This window comes from Trichomycterus rosablanca, chromosome 6 (assembly GCF_030014385.1).
Source record: "Trichomycterus rosablanca isolate fTriRos1 chromosome 6, fTriRos1.hap1, whole genome shotgun sequence".
Classification (NCBI taxonomy): Eukaryota; Metazoa; Chordata; class Actinopteri; order Siluriformes; family Trichomycteridae; genus Trichomycterus; species Trichomycterus rosablanca.
In genome coordinates, this window is record NC_085993.1 from 14,194,120 (window position 1) to 14,211,407 (window position 17,288).

The 17,288-nt window shown below is 38.3% G+C and overlaps 1 protein-coding gene across 2 annotated transcripts in view; it reads right to left on the reverse strand.

The window, feature by feature from the left end:
• Window positions 1-457: 457 nt before the first annotated feature.
• The window catches only part of arhgap9 (Rho GTPase activating protein 9), a 49,516-nt gene continuing 32,685 nt past the window's right edge, over window positions 458-17,288 (reverse strand). For both annotated transcript variants that reach the window (XM_062996634.1, XM_062996633.1), the window contains 8 exons: window positions 17,131-17,248; window positions 16,272-16,391; window positions 15,932-16,030; window positions 12,706-12,783; window positions 10,884-10,937; window positions 8,614-8,748; window positions 4,342-4,447; window positions 458-1,994 (listed from right to left, as the gene is read on the reverse strand). In XM_062996634.1, coding sequence (XP_062852704.1) covers window positions 1,802-1,994; window positions 4,342-4,447; window positions 8,614-8,748; window positions 10,884-10,937; window positions 12,706-12,783; window positions 15,932-16,030; window positions 16,272-16,391; window positions 17,131-17,248 — 903 coding nt within the window. In that variant the 3' untranslated portion in view covers window positions 458-1,801. The remainder of the gene's footprint in view (window positions 1,995-4,341; window positions 4,448-8,613; window positions 8,749-10,883; window positions 10,938-12,705; window positions 12,784-15,931; window positions 16,031-16,271; window positions 16,392-17,130; window positions 17,249-17,288) is intronic.

Consider the following 17,288-nt stretch of genomic DNA (forward strand, 5'->3'; position numbering starts at 1 on the left):
GCTTTGGTCATTTAAAAAGTTATTCAGGTAGGCGCTCAAGATGGACAATGGACAATTTAGTGTCACCAATTCACCTCACATGTCTTTGGACTGTGGGAGGAAACCGGAGCACCTGGAAGAAACCCACACAGACACAGGGAGAACATGCAAACTCCACACAGAAAGGACCCGGACCTGGGGATCGAACCCAGAACCTTCTTGCTGTAAGGCGACAGTGCTACCCACTTAGCCACCGTGCCGCCCTTTTTGGATTTGATCCAGCCTAAATTGTAAGTTGCTTTGGATCAAAATATCTGCAAATGACTAAAATATAACATTTTTAAAATAAATACTGAAACCTTTTGAAATGCCACATTTTAAAATCAATATGCCATGAGACTATGACAATCATTTTGAGAGAAAGAAAGAAGAACATGAAAGGAGAGTCATTTTTAATGAACTAAGAAGCATACAAAAAAAGAACTCAATGTAAAAGAGTAGGAACTGAAACAATTTCACAAATCTTCTGTATAAAACCACAAACTAGTGCAGTATATGAATCACAATAAGCTATAATAAGCATTAACTTGTGTATTACAGTTCCTCAGAGTCTATAGCGGTAAATTCTGCCCCGTTTTCTTTAGAAAAAAAAAGCATATCATCCAATTGATCAGTTCATTACCAAGCCCTCGATGAGTTGGAATGCCTCGGGTTTGTTTTTTCAGGTTACTAAACAGATTACTAAATTATCAGTGGCACATAAATAAACAGATAAATTACATCAGTATGAACAGAACAACAGCAGTTCCTAACATTTCTATATACTTCAAAAATGTCTGGGACTTCAGCCCTTTCCTTCAGTGCTTCAATGACCTCTTTTAACCCCCATGCCACCTACTGCAATAAAACAAAAACAAATAAATATATAAACTCTGACATTAAAATCCATATGCTTTCTGTGTTCTTTTGCTTCTCTCACTTCTTCTTGTCTCCTGCCAAGCCACAGTCAATATAAAATTACCAAAGCCCTGGTGCTGGGGGGGAAAAACTCCACATTTTTTAAACATAATGCATTTTTAGCTCTTCTTTTGTTCTGTTATTAAAAGCAGAGATTTTGGAGCAATAGTGGCAAAGAGCTCCACGCAATCAACGAGCAAAATACAGAACATACTTCTGCACTTCTATCCGTCACGCAAAACACACACACACACGGTACAGGCACACACATGCACACACCAAAACCATACTGCTGGAACAGTAAAAAAGTGGATTTCACAGCATTTTGGACTGAACCCTTTATATGTCGCTATTAAAAAGTGACTAAATGGCTCAATCTCAGTTGAATAAAGTGTTAGACTTTTGAACTGTGCTCATGTTTAGGCTTATTGGGTGACTTGCTGATTTTCTTTTATAGAATTTAGTTTGGGTTCTGTTGAGAAGCTCTGTGTGGTTTTACCAAATACCCTGAAACCAACACAATGAAAAACACTTGTGAGAAGACATCATCCACCCACCCACCAACAAACACACAGTCATACACACAAACACGCACATGGACATAAAATAAGCATCTTAACACAATTTGAAAAAACACTTCGTGTTTTTTTCTCTTTCTGTCTTTGTACCCGCTAGAGCATGGTTGGCTAATTGTTGTTTAAGCAATTCCATTCAACCATTCATCCATCTCTTATCCATCAAGCAGGATGGATAACATTTTTGGCCTCACTGCAGTTTAATGACCAATTGCATGGATCATATTTAGCTTTCAGATTCCAGATTCACTGGGAGCAGATACCACCGCTGTACTGCTTCCACAGCAATGTCAGAGAAATCCGGGTGGATCGGGTCCAAAGATCTGCTCGTATTCAGTGAGGATGAGTTCGACTGCCTGGTTTTGATAAACCATGTTAATGGCCATGTTTCCGCACTCGCTCTCCGGGCGCATCAGAGTTGGCCCGAAGACGATCCCAATGTTCTGCGTTGTCATACGATTACTATCTGAGTGCTCCATCACCCTGCAAGGAAGAAAAGGAGACACAGTATGAACAGGCATGTGTGGAGAGTTTAGCAAAGGCACAAGGACAAAGCAAGGGTTAAAGACACAGTATGAGGCATTTTCTAAAAATGCCAATCCCACTTAACCGCAGATCCAGCCAGCAATTGCTCAAAACTTCCACATTAAAAAAAGAACAGGGGAAAAGGGGAAGCAAGGGCGGAGAGGTTTCAGATTTGGTGTTCATTTTATCAGATGACCAACAGAGGTCTTACGGGGTGAACGAAGAGGTAATTACAGAAACCTTTACAGAAACCTAACAAGCTAAAGGAAATGAGCAGTATAAGACACAATATACACATTGTATTGCATAATATTACACTGTATATAGTGTTATTTCATTTTAGCAACCAATTTATTTTGGTCAAGGTTGTGGCGGGTCCAGTTCCACAAGGAAACACTGGATGCAAGGCAGAAATACCCTGGACAGGGTGCCAATCCATCGCAGGTCAAACATAGGCAATGAAGTCTGTGTAGACACCCAGCAAACAAATAGCACTGCTAATATTCAATTCTGGACATAGCTTAATACACCACTGCATTGTGAATTACCCCTGAAAAGCAGATGAAGGCACTTTTGATGACCTTTGAGGTTTGGAGGCAAGTTTTTAAAGGTCTGTGTAGTAAAAAAATAAAAATAATGGCTATTCAAGCCCTAACTGAACACTAACCCGGTGCTTAATTTCACCAACTAACGAGACAAGCAGTATTAAGTCTCCGCGATCCCTAACAGTGATTTTACCAGTGTTTTAAATTTCTTTTTTTCTTTTGTTTTATCATAAATACTGTCATAAATTAAATATTTATAAGAACACTCAGGTTGTAAATATTCTTTGTGGTTCATTAGCCTAAGCTCACACCAAAGATTTGAGAGAGCTCTAATCTTTAACTGTAGTAAATGATTCCAAGAGAATAAAATCCTGCGTTAAAAAGAACAATTTTCAACAAAACCACAAACGTCACCCCTGCTTAAGTACTTTCTACAACGCCCCTTATAAAACATAGGAGCTTTACAAGACTCTTCTTCTATAATGCTTAATGAGGCTATAGAACCCAGAGCAAGAAATGGGGACACTTCTTAACACAGATCCTGCTGGTTCCAAAGGTCCTCCTTTAAACTTTTCTCTTCAGCTTAACTATATACAGTTCAGCTCAAAAAGTTCAAGTGACTTTAACAGAAAGTTTTTCCCCAAAAACATGAAACATCACCTCTGAAAAGTAACCCTAATGACTAGGTTCTTTTCTGCAAAGACCCATTAATACCAGAAGACATGAAGGTTGTGACATCTGGTACGAACCAACAGAAGGGCTACTGTGATCAAACCACAGATAATTTTAATGCTGGTGATGAGGTGAATGTGTTTCAACAGACAGTCCATCAAACCCTTCTGTGTATCGGGCTGCATAGTTGCAGGCAAGTAAAGTGCCATGCTTACTCCTGTGTAGCATGAATAGCACCCACAGTGGGCATACACATGGGCATCAGAGCAAACAAAGAAGATTAACTCCTAGGAGGAAGGTCAAATCCTATTTTCTTTTAAATCATGTGGATTGTCTGCAGAAGAGATGGCACCAGAATGCACTGTAGAATGGTCCACCCAACAACATACAGAAGCTGAAGGACCTGCTCGTAATATCTTGGTACCAGATACCACAGGACTCAGATGACTTTTGAAGTTAATGTCTTGATGGGTAAGAGCTTTATTTTGGTTGATGAGATTATAATAATGCATGCATTAAGCTTGCACTCATTTACCTGTGTCTGTACTTTAGTTGTTCCTAAGGCCCAGTGGATGTTCAAATAATTGCTCATAGGTACTGTAGTAGCAGTAAAAGACCTTCATGTGTATCCTGTCATAAGTTTCAGGTGCCTTGGTTGAACATAAAAGTATTTTGATGGCTTTTTGTGACCAATGAGCGTACTACCCCCTCTTGTGGCTGAAAATAATATTACTCTGCTATAAATTTGTAGACCCATACAGGTCAGGAGCCTTGCCTTAAATCATTGTGTGATAATATATATTATATTTTCCTGCATGGGGGCCTGCATGGGTTACCTACAGGGACCTCCACAGGTATTCCTTACAAAACAGGCTGGCGGTTTTAAATTGTGTTTAGGCATGAGTAAATGAGTGTGTGATACCCTGTGATTGACTTGCCTCTTGCCCAGTGTGAATTCCTGCCCTGCGGCCAGAATCTCTGGGTGGCTCTGGACCACCGAATCTCTTATTCTGATCAACCCAAAACTAACAATGAATTAATTTTTCTCACATTTATAGCCTTGGTTTATATGATGGACACACTCTTACCGCTTAAGGTGACGGAACATGTGTCTCATGGTATTGCGGTTTGAGGTTGACATGCTGCTGACAAGCAATTTCATCCGTTCTACCTTTTCTGAGTAGTCAGACATTTCTATGAAACACATTAAACACAGGCATAACATTAGCACAGTGGCAAAACTATTGCATGTAATTTATTATTCATACATCATACTGATACAGTGCTTTTCATGATATTTTATTATCAAATAAAAATGACTTAAGCCTTTAAACAGTTCACTAAAATGAAACTGAAATTAGTAAGATTCAAAAAGTATTTTTTCCCCTTTTAATTACAAGACTAGCTTTGATCGAGGGCAACACATTACCCTGGAACTCACTCATTTTATTAGTCAACCACATGTAAGACATTTGTGCATCAGCTGTTTTCTATTACTTTCCCAGGATAAATAAGGTCTCTTTGTAAGGTCTCTCTGTATGGTAAACATTTCAGAATGACTGGTTTAAAAATGTAAATTTGCAGTCAAAATGAATACAAAACCCACGTTGATATAATTATTTATGTAACAGTTCTAGGAACCAAACACTTTTAAGGGAACTGATGTACTACTTATTGGTACACTTTTACACTATGTTAACTCTTTGGATCCTTTTTTTTTTACACTGAACCTGATAACACCTTTTATTACACTCGTTAAACTAGCAAAAAAAAAAAGTAATTTTACTTGAATAAAGTGTTGTCCTGTCAGAGCCAGTAAGCAGAGTGAATGACACTGATCTGGCTAATAAATTAGGATTCGAAATGTAACTTTATGTTTCATTTTTGCTCGTCTCACTTGATCACATATTGAAAGGCAGTATATCCAGGCATATTCATAAGATTTAGCCCAATGGACACGCAAATGTAAAAACATTTTGTGAAACAGTTCTACAGTATGTTCTCATATTATTGCATATCGTCAGACCCAGCTAACAGGGAACGTTCCCACAACTTTCATTAACATTATGTAAAAGTTCTCCTAATGTTATGAGCAAACATTCTCACAATAAAGCCAGTAGAACGTTCTATAAACGTTTTCATAACTTAAAAAAAACGTTCTGAGAACATTAAGAAAACTGGACAAAATACGTTGAGGGAACAGTCCAATGCAACGTTCCCACAACAAAAACGTTCCAGAACGTAACGTTTAATGGGATAAATTGGAAATAAAAAAGACATTGCTGCTTCGATGTAATAAGCAACCATTATTATTAATTATAAAACGGATAGTTCCGGTCCTAAAATCTGATTGGCTGAGCCGCGTTCGAAGCGTTGTAAAATAAAGCATTAAGCCACGAGAGGCCGTGCATTACTGTGATTTTAGCACGGGGATGACGTTTTTGGCACGACGCGAAGCGGAGTGCCTAAAACTTCTTTCCCCGTGCTAAAATCATAACAGTAATGCACGGTCTCGAGTGGCTTATTGCTTTTATAAAACGGCGGTCAACATAAAATATAATAAATACAACAATGTTTAATTCATAAATGTATTTATTGTGTATAAACTTACAATAAAGCATTCTTCCGTGACGCAAAATAGTTCGATTAACAGTGTTGCTAGGCAACATGAGGGCGAAAATAACATTAACTTTTTCTATTCAGTGGCGTATTAATATGGAATGATGTGAGGTGGTCCTGGGTGTGCGTTTATCGGGTTTTTTTTTTACAACGGCTTCGAATGCGGCTCAGCCAATCAGATTTTAGGACCGGAACTATCCGTTTTATAATCCCCGATATACGCACACCTATGCAGTGTTGCCAATTTAGCGACTTTGTCGCTATATTTAGCGACTTTTCAGACCCCTCTAGCGACTTTTTTTCAAAAAAGCGACTAGCGACAAATCTAGCGACTTTTTCTGGTGTTATTGGAGACTTTTGGAGACTCGAACGTGAAAACACATTGTTCTGCAGTTACTGTCCTCAAGCACGGGCGGTCAGTATCACAGTCAGTGTTGCCAGATTGGGCGGGTTTCCACCAAAATGAGCGGATTTTGTTGGAAATTGGCAGGGAAAAACACACTTTGGCAGGTGGACAAAATTTGGGCTGGTTTGTAATTATTTTGGCAGCTTAAAATATAAATAAAAAAAGCTATTGCTAAAGCAGGTGGAATATAAATAGGTCTCCCTTCTCCCTACCTTCTCCCACCACATCCAACCCGTTGTCAAAAGTTTGATTGACAGGTTATTCTTTCCAGTCCAAGACACTGTTGCCACGCCCATCAATACAGTGATTCATATGTTAGACAAGTGATTTGAGTTGAATATGAAGGTAAGCAAGTCTCATATGTACGAGAGGTTGAACTTTCATTGCTTGCAAGTTTATTTTTATTTACATGCAAAGGGTTGTGTCCTAACAAATAATGCATTTTACAAACTTGGCAGGCTACTTTAAAGACATGCAAGCAAAAAAAAAATGTGTCCTTTATAATGTATAATTACTGATCTGTACATTTTAAGATATTAATTTGTAGGTCATGATGGTTTAACTGGTTTATTATTTGTGAAATGCTAAACACCATCTGCTTATCCTGTGTTTTGGGCGTTTTTTCATGCATTTTGGCTGAAAATTACTGTCGCAATCTGGCAACCCTGCCCAGAGTAGCTCAGTATTTTCTTAAAAAACAAAAACAAACCACGAATTAACAGAAGAATGTTCATTTGTAGTTCTAAACATATTTAGGGTGTTTTTTTACCCACTTTTTGTCTTTCCCACGATGTTATTCCTCTTCTACAGCGTCAACTACATGCAAATGGATCATATGCAAATTAGGCAATGACGTCATTTAGCGACTTCTAGCGACTTTTAGGACAGCCAATAGCTACTTTCCTTACTGAGGAGTTGGCAACACTGCACCTATGACCACCTCACATCATTCCATATTAATACGCCATTGAAAAGAAAAAGTACAAACTTGGTTGAACACTATTTGAAGTCATGTACTATACATGGAAATGTCCAGATTAATATAAACAGTAATCCTAATCATTAAGCGGGTGTTTCATCCAAGAAATAGTGTAATAGTGTTTGTGGAGGAATGTTTATTGCGAATGTTATGTTCGCCCTCATGTTGCCTAGCAACACTGTTACGGACTACCTGATTTCGCGGAAAAATGCTTTTTGTAAGTGTTTTTGTAAATAAAAACATTTATAAATTGAACACTGTTGTATTTTATTATATTTTATGTTGACCGCCATTTTATAAAAGCAATAAGCCACTCGAGACCGTGCGTTACTGCTATGATTTTATCACGGGGAAGGCGGCTAAGTGGGTAGCACTGTCGCCTCACAGCAAGAAGATCCTGGGTTCGATCCCCAGGTGGGGTCTGGGTCCTTTCTGCGTGGAGTTTGCATGTTCTCCCCATGTCTGCGTGGGTTTACTCCAGGAGCTCCGGTTTCCTCCCACAGTCCAAAGACATGCAAGTGAGGTGAATTGGAGACACTAAAATTGTCCATGACTGTGTTCAATACATGACGTTAAAATCCTAATAAACAAACATATCACGGGGAAAGACGTTTTAGGCATCCTTCCCCGTGATAAAATCGCAGTAACGCACGGTCTCGAGTGGCTCTTATTGCTTTAATAATCCCTTGGTAAAGAACTAAGTCATTTAACAAGCCACCAATCTTTATTTTCCCTAAGGATGTGCGAGTGCTAAATAATTAGAATAATATCAGTTGTAATATAATACTACTACGAGTTAATAATAACAATACGAGATTTGGACCAAAACTGCAGACAAAATTCAAACTCGATGTGTGAATGTTTGTGTTACTTTTTAATCGGTGAGCTTTAGCTGTACTGGTGTAGTAAACAGATTCTCCTGCCTACGTTTCTGCACTCGAGGACCAAATACTAAAATACAGAGTACCTACATTTACCTAAATGAGTTTTACTTAATCTAATACTACATTAGCGATCAGTTTCCCTCAGCAACACCGCTCACGTTACAAACTAACTTCATGATTCTTTTAAGTTTTGTGCAGAAAGTAATCATTCATATTTTTGTCTTTGCTTTTTAAATAGCAATTAGCGTACCACACAGCATACCGGCTCAGTCAATAAGTAACAGACTCAGCACTGCAGATTTATGAACGCGCACTAATATAGAGCTGGGACCAGGTGTTGCCAATTCTCATTGAGAGCGCAGTGGTTTATTGGAAAATTTAGCTATTTTGAACTACGACACGCCTTGGTACTTTGTATTTCCTACAAAAGCGCCATCGTCCTGTTACACCTTTCTCTCATTCTCTCACTTACTGACAGTCTCGACGATGTCCTGAAAGAGTCTGTAAGGTACAAGTGGTTCAGGCAGCTCTCTAAAGAAGAGTTTCAGGGCCCCTGTTATTACATGAATATCCTCCCACTGCGGGTCCTCCAGGTCCACATGGTCCACTGAGTCACACAGCCAAAAGAGGAGAGAGTTTGGGAACAATGTACAAGACAGGGGGGAAAGCAAAAAGATGTTGTGTTGTTTAGAATCACAAAAAAGACAAATCATTATCCAAAATTATTGGCACCCTTGGTAAGTGTTGGTAAAAATAATCATTATATATATATATATATATATATATACAGTATATATATATATATATATATATATATATATATATATATATATATATATATATATATACTGCCTGGCCAAAAAAAAGGTCACACACTCTAATATTTCGTTGGACCATGCTCATGCTCCCTGAACCACTCTTTCACAATTTGAGCCCGATGATTCCTGGCATTGTCATCTTGGAATATGCCTGTGCCATCAGGGAAGAAAAAATCCATTGATGGAATAACCTGGTCGTTCAGTATATTCAGGTAGTCAGCTGACCTCATTCTTTGGGCACATAACGTTGCTGAACCTAGACCTGACCAGCAACCCTAGATCATAGCACTGCCCCCACAGGCTTGTACGGTAGGCACTAGGCATGATGGGTGCATCACTTCAGCCGCCTCTCTTCTTACCATGATGTGCCCATCATTCTGGAACAGGGTAAATCTGGACTCATCAGAACACATGAGCTTCTTCCATTGCTCCAGAATCCAATCTTTATGCTCCCTAGCAAATTGAAGCCGTTTTTGCCGGTTAGCCTCACTGACAAGTGGTTGTCTTAAGGCTACACAGCTGTTTAGTCCCAATCCCTTGAGTTCTTTTCGCATTGTGCATGTGGAAATGCTCTTACTGTCACTATTAAACATCTCCCTGAGTTCTACTGGAGTTTTTCTACCATTTGATTACACCAAACGTTTAAGTGATCGCCGATCACGATCATTCAAGATTGTTTTCCGACCACATTCCTTCCTCGAAGATGATGTTTCCCCACTGTCCTTCCACTTTTAATAATGCGTTGGACAGTTCTTAAGCCAATTTTAGGTGTTTCAGCAATCTCCTTAGATGTTTTCTCTGCTTGATGCATGTTAATAATTTGACCCTTCTGAAACAGATTAACATCTTTTCCATGACCACAGGATGTGTCTTTCGACGTGGTTGTTTAACAAATGAGAAGCTACTCACTGCATCAGTTAGGGTTAAATAACTTGTTGCCAGCTGAAACATAATCACCCATGCAGTAATTATCCAATGGAAGCTCTTACCTATTTGCTTAGTTAAATCCAGGTGGTGACCTTTTTTTTGGCCAGGCAGTGTACATACAGTAGATTGTACAACCTGTAATTTTACTTTTACTTAAGTATGTTTTGTATTAAGAATTGTAATTTGCTACATTTTAAATAACATCCGTTACTGAGTAAAAAAAGATAATTGCGTCTAGTGAAAAGTCGCATTTAGTGAAAGCCACAACACTTATAACCTTGACTTGTTTTGAGTTATGAGATTTGGTATTTGTTGGTGATGAAAAAAAGGCTGGTCTATAGAATCCACAATTAATGCCAACTTGGTTATACAGTTTGAAAAGGTTTTATGGGATGGTCTGTACTAAAATGACACATTACACATCCCTAAATGTTTTAAATGTTGTATCAACATATTAGATTTTAATTAAAAACAACTATTGTGTGTCCACTTGTCTTGTGTGCATTACACAGGAGAGACACACCCTCCTTCTGTTAAAAAAGTAACTAAGTAATGTTTAATTTGAGTACATTTTAAATGAGTTACTTTTTACTTTTTACTTGAGTAGATTTTTAGATAAGTAGTTTTACTTAAGTAGTACTTTCGAACTTAAGTAAAAATTCATCAAAGTAATAGTACTTTTACTTTTACTTGTTTGAGTATGTAAATGAACCTTAAATTTAAGGAAAAGCGTTATATGAATAAAGTGTATTATTATTATATTGCTAAGAATGAGGAAAATCTAAGCTTGTTAGATGTGATTCTGTTTCTACTATCAATTGATTCTGGAACAATAACCTTACTGAGTGAACTATTCATTGAACCCTTTGGCTTGAGTAGAAGCAGCGAGTGGTAGCAGCATAAAGAGAAAGCACCCTATTAGACAAGCGGGTGAAAGCAAGGTAGCTTTCGAATAAGAAAGAGCAAGGATTTTGCAATTGCTGATTGGACAGACTACCTGGAACTAATTCCTCTGGGAAGAGAAAACGTCCATCTGTAGAAACTGCTCGCTCTGAAACAACGAACAGGAGTTACAACTCACCCACCACTACCTGATCACATACACCATACATCCACAACCCATTATTTCATCCAATATCAGTTTTGTTACCCAAGCATTGTACATGACAGAAAGTCTGATTAGATGAACTACTGTAACCTTTTTTTTTCTTAATGTGTCATTTTAGGCTCGTGTGAAAATAATTTTCTTCTCTGGAAAGAATGCAATTATCTCTTTATTTATTAAGGGGTTTGTAAATGGAAGTGGATGAATTATACATATTTAAAGCATGATGTAGTCGTTATTTAAAAAAAAAAAAAACTCAGTATTTTAAAATACCCCCATAATTAAAAAAGACTAAAGATATAAACAGGTTGTTATTTAAGTTTTATATACACCGATCAGCCATAACATTAAAACCACCTCCTTGTTTCTACACTCACTGTCCATTTTATCAGCTCCACTTACCATATAGAAGCACTTTGTAGTTCTACAATTACTGACTGTAGTCCATCTGTTTCTCTGGATGCTTTGTTAGCCCCCTTTTATGCTGTTCTTAAGTGGTTAGGACTCTACCAGGTCCTCTACAGAGTAGGTATTATTTGGGTGGTGGATCATTCTCAGCACTGCAGTGACAATGACATGGTGGTGGTGTGTTAGTGTGTGTTGTGCTGGTATGAGTGGATCAGACACAGCAGCACTGATGGAGTTTTTAAACACCTCACTGTCACTGCTGAACTGAGAATAGTCCACCAACCAAAAATATATCCAGCCAACAGTGCCCCGTGAGCAGCGTCCTTGGTCTTGTGGGGGTCCTGACCATTGAAGAACAAAGTGCTTCTATAAATGGACAGTGAGTGTAGAAACAAATAACACACCCCCACCCCCCAATCCTATGATAGCCAATCATGTCTGTGCATTTCAAACGATTGATTCCCGAAGTAGCGGGCTACCATAATTTACTACTGTGCCACCCGAGTGTTACCGCATATTATTTTAAAGGATTTATTGTTTTTCGTAATAAAGGGCTACAGTAAAAAAAATAGGTACAGCAATATGTAAACACATTAAACAAAAACAGCAACACTTTAGAGAAAAGAATATTGCAAATATAAATATAATATATATATATGATCTCGATAAACTATTTCACTCATCTTTGTTATCATATCCTCCAAAATAAAAGAGAAAAAGTAAAACAAAAAGTAATGTGACACATACGTCTAGCGCACCAGAGCTGGGATTTTGAATACATCGTATCGAATCTCAGCTCTGGGATGGGCGGCCACATGAACAACGATTGGCTGTTTTTCACAGGGTGGGATTAGCTGGACCAGGGTTCCTCATAACTGGTGCAATTACGACCTCTGCTGGCTGATTGATGGCGCCTGCGCAGAGTTGGGGAATAATGCTGATCAGGGTGTGGCTCTCCGTGAACAAGGCTGATCCACATATGAACTCGCCTCGTGCAGGAGAAAAAAGGCAGTCGGTATTGAGCATGTGTCGTAGGGGACGTGCGTGTGTCAGTTGCAAAGCTCCTCAGTCAGCAGGGGAAGGTTGTATCAGTAGAAGTGAAGTGTAACACAATCAGGGTAATTGGATACAGCTAGATTATGAAGACAATTGGGGGGGGAATTCGGAGAAAAAGAGGAAAAAAGTGGACAATTTGCATATTTAGACCATATAGTCAAAGTCACTGGACATCGCTTAAGGACGATTAAATCGTTATATCACACAAGCTTATTTTCTGTTCTCCTGTTTGCACAGGCACTTTTCTTACCATGATTGACAGCAAAACGTAGTTTTTGAATTATTGCCAGATTTCCACTGACTCTGTAGATGCCATCTGTCTCCAAACCTAAAAACACAGACAAGATAATTACCCACTGGACAGAGTCTGAGGTCATATAAAGAAGACACAGGGCATTTGAACACCATATTCTTCTTTTCCAGTTATTTCCAGATAAGAACGAGCTCCTATTTATTTGAATGAGGAAAATCCTACAACACCAAAACTAAGCTAAACAATCACTTAAATAACATGTATACTTTGATGCATATAGCAAACCTATGGGCGGGCACTCCCACAGCGGTGAAAGTAAAAAAAAAAAAAAGAATTGCAACAGAAATGGAAATTGGTGGCACATTAAAGCAAGCTGCTCAGAGCACCTGTAACAACCAAACTCTAAATAAAGATAAAGAAAGACAACCCAGAGAAAGCCTAAAACAACAATGCTAGCATCCCATCCCAACTGGCACAGCCCGCACCAAGTGTGGAACAAAAAGTGGGGCATGCTCTGGAAAATAGCCGCCACACCACCTATGACAGTTCGCTAGTTCAGGGGGGTTCCCTTGTGACATCTGAAAAGGGCCTCGACAGTGTATGTAGGCATCATACGCCAGCAGGAACCCACACTGGAAAGGCCTGGCATACAGTTTCAAGAAAAAAAGCAGGCTTCCCAACACAGTACCTGGCAAATCTTTGAGGAGGAAACCATGATAAATAGAAACACTTCCACCTGGAGCAAAATAATGCTTCAAAAGTAAGAAAAAACTGACAGGTCAATCACCTGCACCTTCTTGTCCCCTCTTTTTTTTTTTTTTTTTTTTTTTAATTTTGACCCCTTTTTCTCCCCTTTTAGCGCATCCAATTGTTCAATTAGCATCATGCTTCCTCTCTGTCTATGCCGAACCCTGCCCTGACGGAGGTGATTGAAGCTAACCCGTATCCCCTCCGAAACACGAGCAGCAGCCAGATGCATCTTTGCCACCCACACATTGACGAGTTTGGCGCCACCTAGCGTTGCATGCGGAGAGACACACCCTAAGGGCACCCTCTCCCATCTCTGTGTAAGCGCCTCCAATCAGCCGGCAGAGAACGCAATCGAATTCTGACAGAGAGAGACCCACATCCGGTTCTTTGTCCCACCCCCCACATGAGCAACCGGCCAATCGTTGCTCATATAGCCACTCAGCTTCGAACCGGTAAAGCAAGGCTGGATTCGATACCACGCTCTCAGAATCCAGCCCTGGTTGCAGCGCGTTTCTTTTTACCGCTGCGCCACCTGAGCGGCTTTGTCCCCTCTTTTGGCCACATTTGGCAAGGCAGAAGGACATGATTCTGTAACCAAGCTACGTCACAAATCTCCATGGGAGGTGGGCTTATTACTGATGGTAGTGAACATTTCCATTTGGACATTGCATTTTTGATTATTTATCATTGATCTATAAACAGAAATATAAATGTTTACAAGCTTCCTCTGAGTATTTGTCATACAAAACCACAGTTAAAAAATAGAACTACTCTCACTAGGTTGTAGAGATGACCACAGCAGCAGACGGTTTTGCATTAATCACATTACGTCAGGGACAAGGGTTTTTACACTGCAAGTATTTAGGGAGTACTTAGCTTATATATGGATTAGCGCTGGTGGAGTACACTTACAGACTGCACAGATTAGTTAGTTTGCAGACATTTGCATCATATCTAGTATCAGTGTTGGAAACTCTAAACTTTTAGGCTCTCTCACACAATCATGCAAGCATTACAACTCTTACACCAAGTAACAACTACAACGAAGCCACTGTCTGATGAAACAGAAATCAGCTGACTGTACAGTGGAGTTTACTACTTTTAGCATAACCTAGCAAGAGAATGCCTACCTGTCTATGGTTCAAAATAGACAATAGGAAGTCACTTTTCATCAGTTAGCAACTGAGAACACACATTTTATTTTCATTATTATGCTCAAAATACAGAATACCTATTACTTATACCAGTAAATTTCCCCTTTTTTATTTACACTTGCATCCTTTAAATAGATATATACATATACATACATATATATGAACTTTTTACTTGACCGAAATGTAGGCATTAATAAGAATACACAAAAAACACAAAAAAGACACCACAAATGATTAACATCTGTAGCTCGTTGCAACCAGTGTTATGATTTACTGGTTTGACACATCTGTGAAAAGAGATAATTAGCAGTTGTAGTATTGTGGTTTTAATCTGATTTAATTCAGGTTATTGGCTAGGCCATGCAAGCACCTTCTTTAATGGTAACTTATCTTCATTTTGTCATAATGTTTAGAGTTGTTGTCTTGATAAAACATCTAGATTATGTTTCTTGGTAAATGAGGTAAAATTCTCCTCTAATGTCCCAGTGCATTGTGTCATTTATGATCATTTGATGGTGTGTAACGTCACAGTACAGTTGACATAAAAATAAGTGCATATGAGGCTTCACTTCAATATTTCATCATGGGTATTATGTTTATATGCAAGATGACAAGCAAAATTCATATTTGCCTATGTAATAAGTATTTATGTTAATACATAAAATCTAATCAATCAAATCACGTCAGTAATACATATAATGTATTGTATTATAAAAAAATTGTGAAATTTATATTTTTTACATGGTTCCTTAATCAAACCTGCATATACTGTGCGATAATTACACTGTAGCGGATAACAAGGTTAAAAAGAATGTATGGATTTCTTGTTATTTAAATATCATACAGAAAACAAACTTACAGGAAGCAAACCACCAGCACTATTTATAGCACCACAAATGGCAGATAACACTTTTATTTTCAAATTCCTCATTGAGCTTTCTATCTGCTGTTGCTTTTTACTCAAGCGTCTCAATCAGTGTCAGCATGTCTTGTTTATACATGAGCCCTCCGGAAAGGTTTAACTGACATGATAAATTGCTGTGTGAATCAACCCAGCATGTTAACTTTGTTATGTGTTCACACTGGTAAATTCCTAATACAAGTGGATTCGTGAAAGTGTTTTTACTGTCAAGCGGGATATTGTATCATTATTAGTTTAGCTTTTATAATGTTTGGTACCTTATTGTTCACCACAGTCTGTAAAGTAATCATAGCTGTATAGCTGTAAAATATGATCTGTTTCATACTCACTAGTTACCTTTAGGAGATAAAATGAGGGAGGGGCTGTAATATCTTCTATAAATGTAACATAGGCTTACCTTTCTTTTCAACTGTTTCTGTACAGTTTTTAACAAAGCGTGGCACTGTAGTCCGCTCTCTTTCGCACAGCAACTCCAAACTACAGCCAAACACCTGATCTGAAAACATCAACCACACACACTGTTACCCATCATGCCCTGCTCTGTAGAACACAATACTTAAACATAGTATGTTAACTGCTGTAAAAGAATAAGGTAAATCTGTGTACCAGTGTTATTATAATGAAATACAAGTACAATATCTGTTGCTGTAATCAAAAAGTATTTTGGCTGATAAAAATAAAAAAGTTAATGAAATACTTAAAGCAGAATCAATTCTTACGCATGAAATATAACCCACCTTTGATTAGGCCTTTCTCCTGTAGTGCCTGCAGTGGAGGTCTCCTCAAAATAAGCTTTTTTAAACGACTCTTTACTCGTTTTCGCTCTGAAGTCTCCAGATTAGAGATAGATCGAGGAACTGGGCAAAAAGAACGGCAGAGAAAGATAAGTATAAAAGTAAATGTCCATTAACCTTTATCCCCATATAAAACAAATCCTGTCCAAAAACCTAATAAGTGCTTTATTTACTTAAATAGTAGTTCTCTAAAACCACAGGTTTCACTTATTAGGAAGGAAACAAACTCAAATGGCTCATAAATGCAGAGGTTATTATACTAACAACAATCAAACATGATAATAAGGATCTAGGGTAGATGGAATGCCTTTATTTGTCATATATACATATACACATGTACAGTAAAATGAAATTCTTTATTTGCGTATCCTAGCTTTTTTAAAAGCTAAAGTCAGAGTGCAGGGTCAGCTATTGTACGTCACCCATGAAGCCATAAGTGTTAAGTGCCTTGCTGAAGGGCCCAACAGTGGCTGCATGGCAAAGCCCAGAATTCATACCCACAGTATTCCAGTTGGTAACCCACAGATCTACCCACTAGGCTACCACTGTTTAACATTATGTCAAATTATTGCAACACTAATAGTATCTTTCATATTGTTTAGTACATAGGATGCAATTTGGAATCGAGAATCCATAATGTTTTAAAACGGACTGTTTTTTTATTCCACTTTGCCTCTATAATTTGGTGTACACACTTCAGCAAAGTTTATGATTGTGGATAGGGCCTGTTTTTATAATTGAAAGTATAAAATAACTTCATAAACTTTACAGAAGTGTGTGTGTGTATGTGTTTACAACTAACGTATGGATTTGTGTCCTGTACGATTCTCATCCTCATCTCCACTCTGATCCAGCATATCCAGGGAACCGGCTCTCCTTAATGAATACATCAACACATTATCCAGAGGATTCTCTTTATCCTACAACAAACACATCATAGATATTATGTTATTACAGTAA